Source organism: Loa loa (genome assembly GCF_000183805.2).
Source record: "Loa loa unplaced genomic scaffold supercont3.4271, whole genome shotgun sequence".
Classification (NCBI taxonomy): domain Eukaryota; kingdom Metazoa; phylum Nematoda; class Chromadorea; order Rhabditida; family Onchocercidae; genus Loa; species Loa loa.
Window position 1 is genome coordinate 67 of NW_018112447.1, and position 729 is coordinate 795.

General features: G+C 23.5%; 1 protein-coding gene across 1 annotated transcript; it reads left to right on the forward strand.

Moving 5' to 3' along the window:
* Positions 1-395: 395 nt before the first annotated feature.
* On the forward strand, positions 396-567 carry LOAG_16140 (hypothetical protein; the record flags this gene model as incomplete). Its single annotated transcript, XM_003151626.1, has 1 exon — positions 396-567. A coding segment is annotated over one exon (171 nt), but the record flags the coding sequence as incomplete, so codon positions are not given.
* Between the last annotated feature and the right edge of the window lie 162 nt (positions 568-729).

Consider the following 729-nt stretch of genomic DNA (forward strand, 5'->3'; position numbering starts at 1 on the left):
ATTAATGATAATAATAATTATTAATAGTAATTAAAATAACGAAATTATCCAACTTTCTTAAAAATAAACTAAATTCAATTACAATGAATTGTCATGCAATATTTTATATTTAAATTTGAATACAATTGTTAAAAATAAAAAGAAAAAAGAAAGTAGGAAATGGTAGAATGAATGAGAAAGTATTCATTAAAAAGAAAAAAAAAGCTTTTAAATAAAAGGATATACGATTATATTATTTGGAATATCAGATATTTCTGAAATTTCCGGAATATCAAAAGTATTTGCGAAATTTGATTCAAATTTTGTACAAATGTTCGCTATCTGCGTACATATATATATATATATATATATATATTATAATAATATATTGATGAATTTCATACAGAAATTGTCCTATGCATTGTAATTCGACGATAATTGATACGACTGATCTAACACAGTGGGCTGATCAAGAGCCTAGGCTAAAATTACCTATAACAAAGGCTACACTAGAAAAAGCGGTACGATTGGGTGCTAAACACGCGAAACGTTTGAATGAAGTAGAAGCAGACCGGATCAGGAAACAAGGTTAATGATGATAAAACAAATTTAATCCACTTTTTTTTTTTTCTTCTTTGCTTTTGTTTTTTATTCGAAGTTTAAAAAATTTCATGAATTAATTTCTTATTTATTTATTTTTTTGATTTTATTTATTCACAATTAAACATGCTAATATATATATATATATAT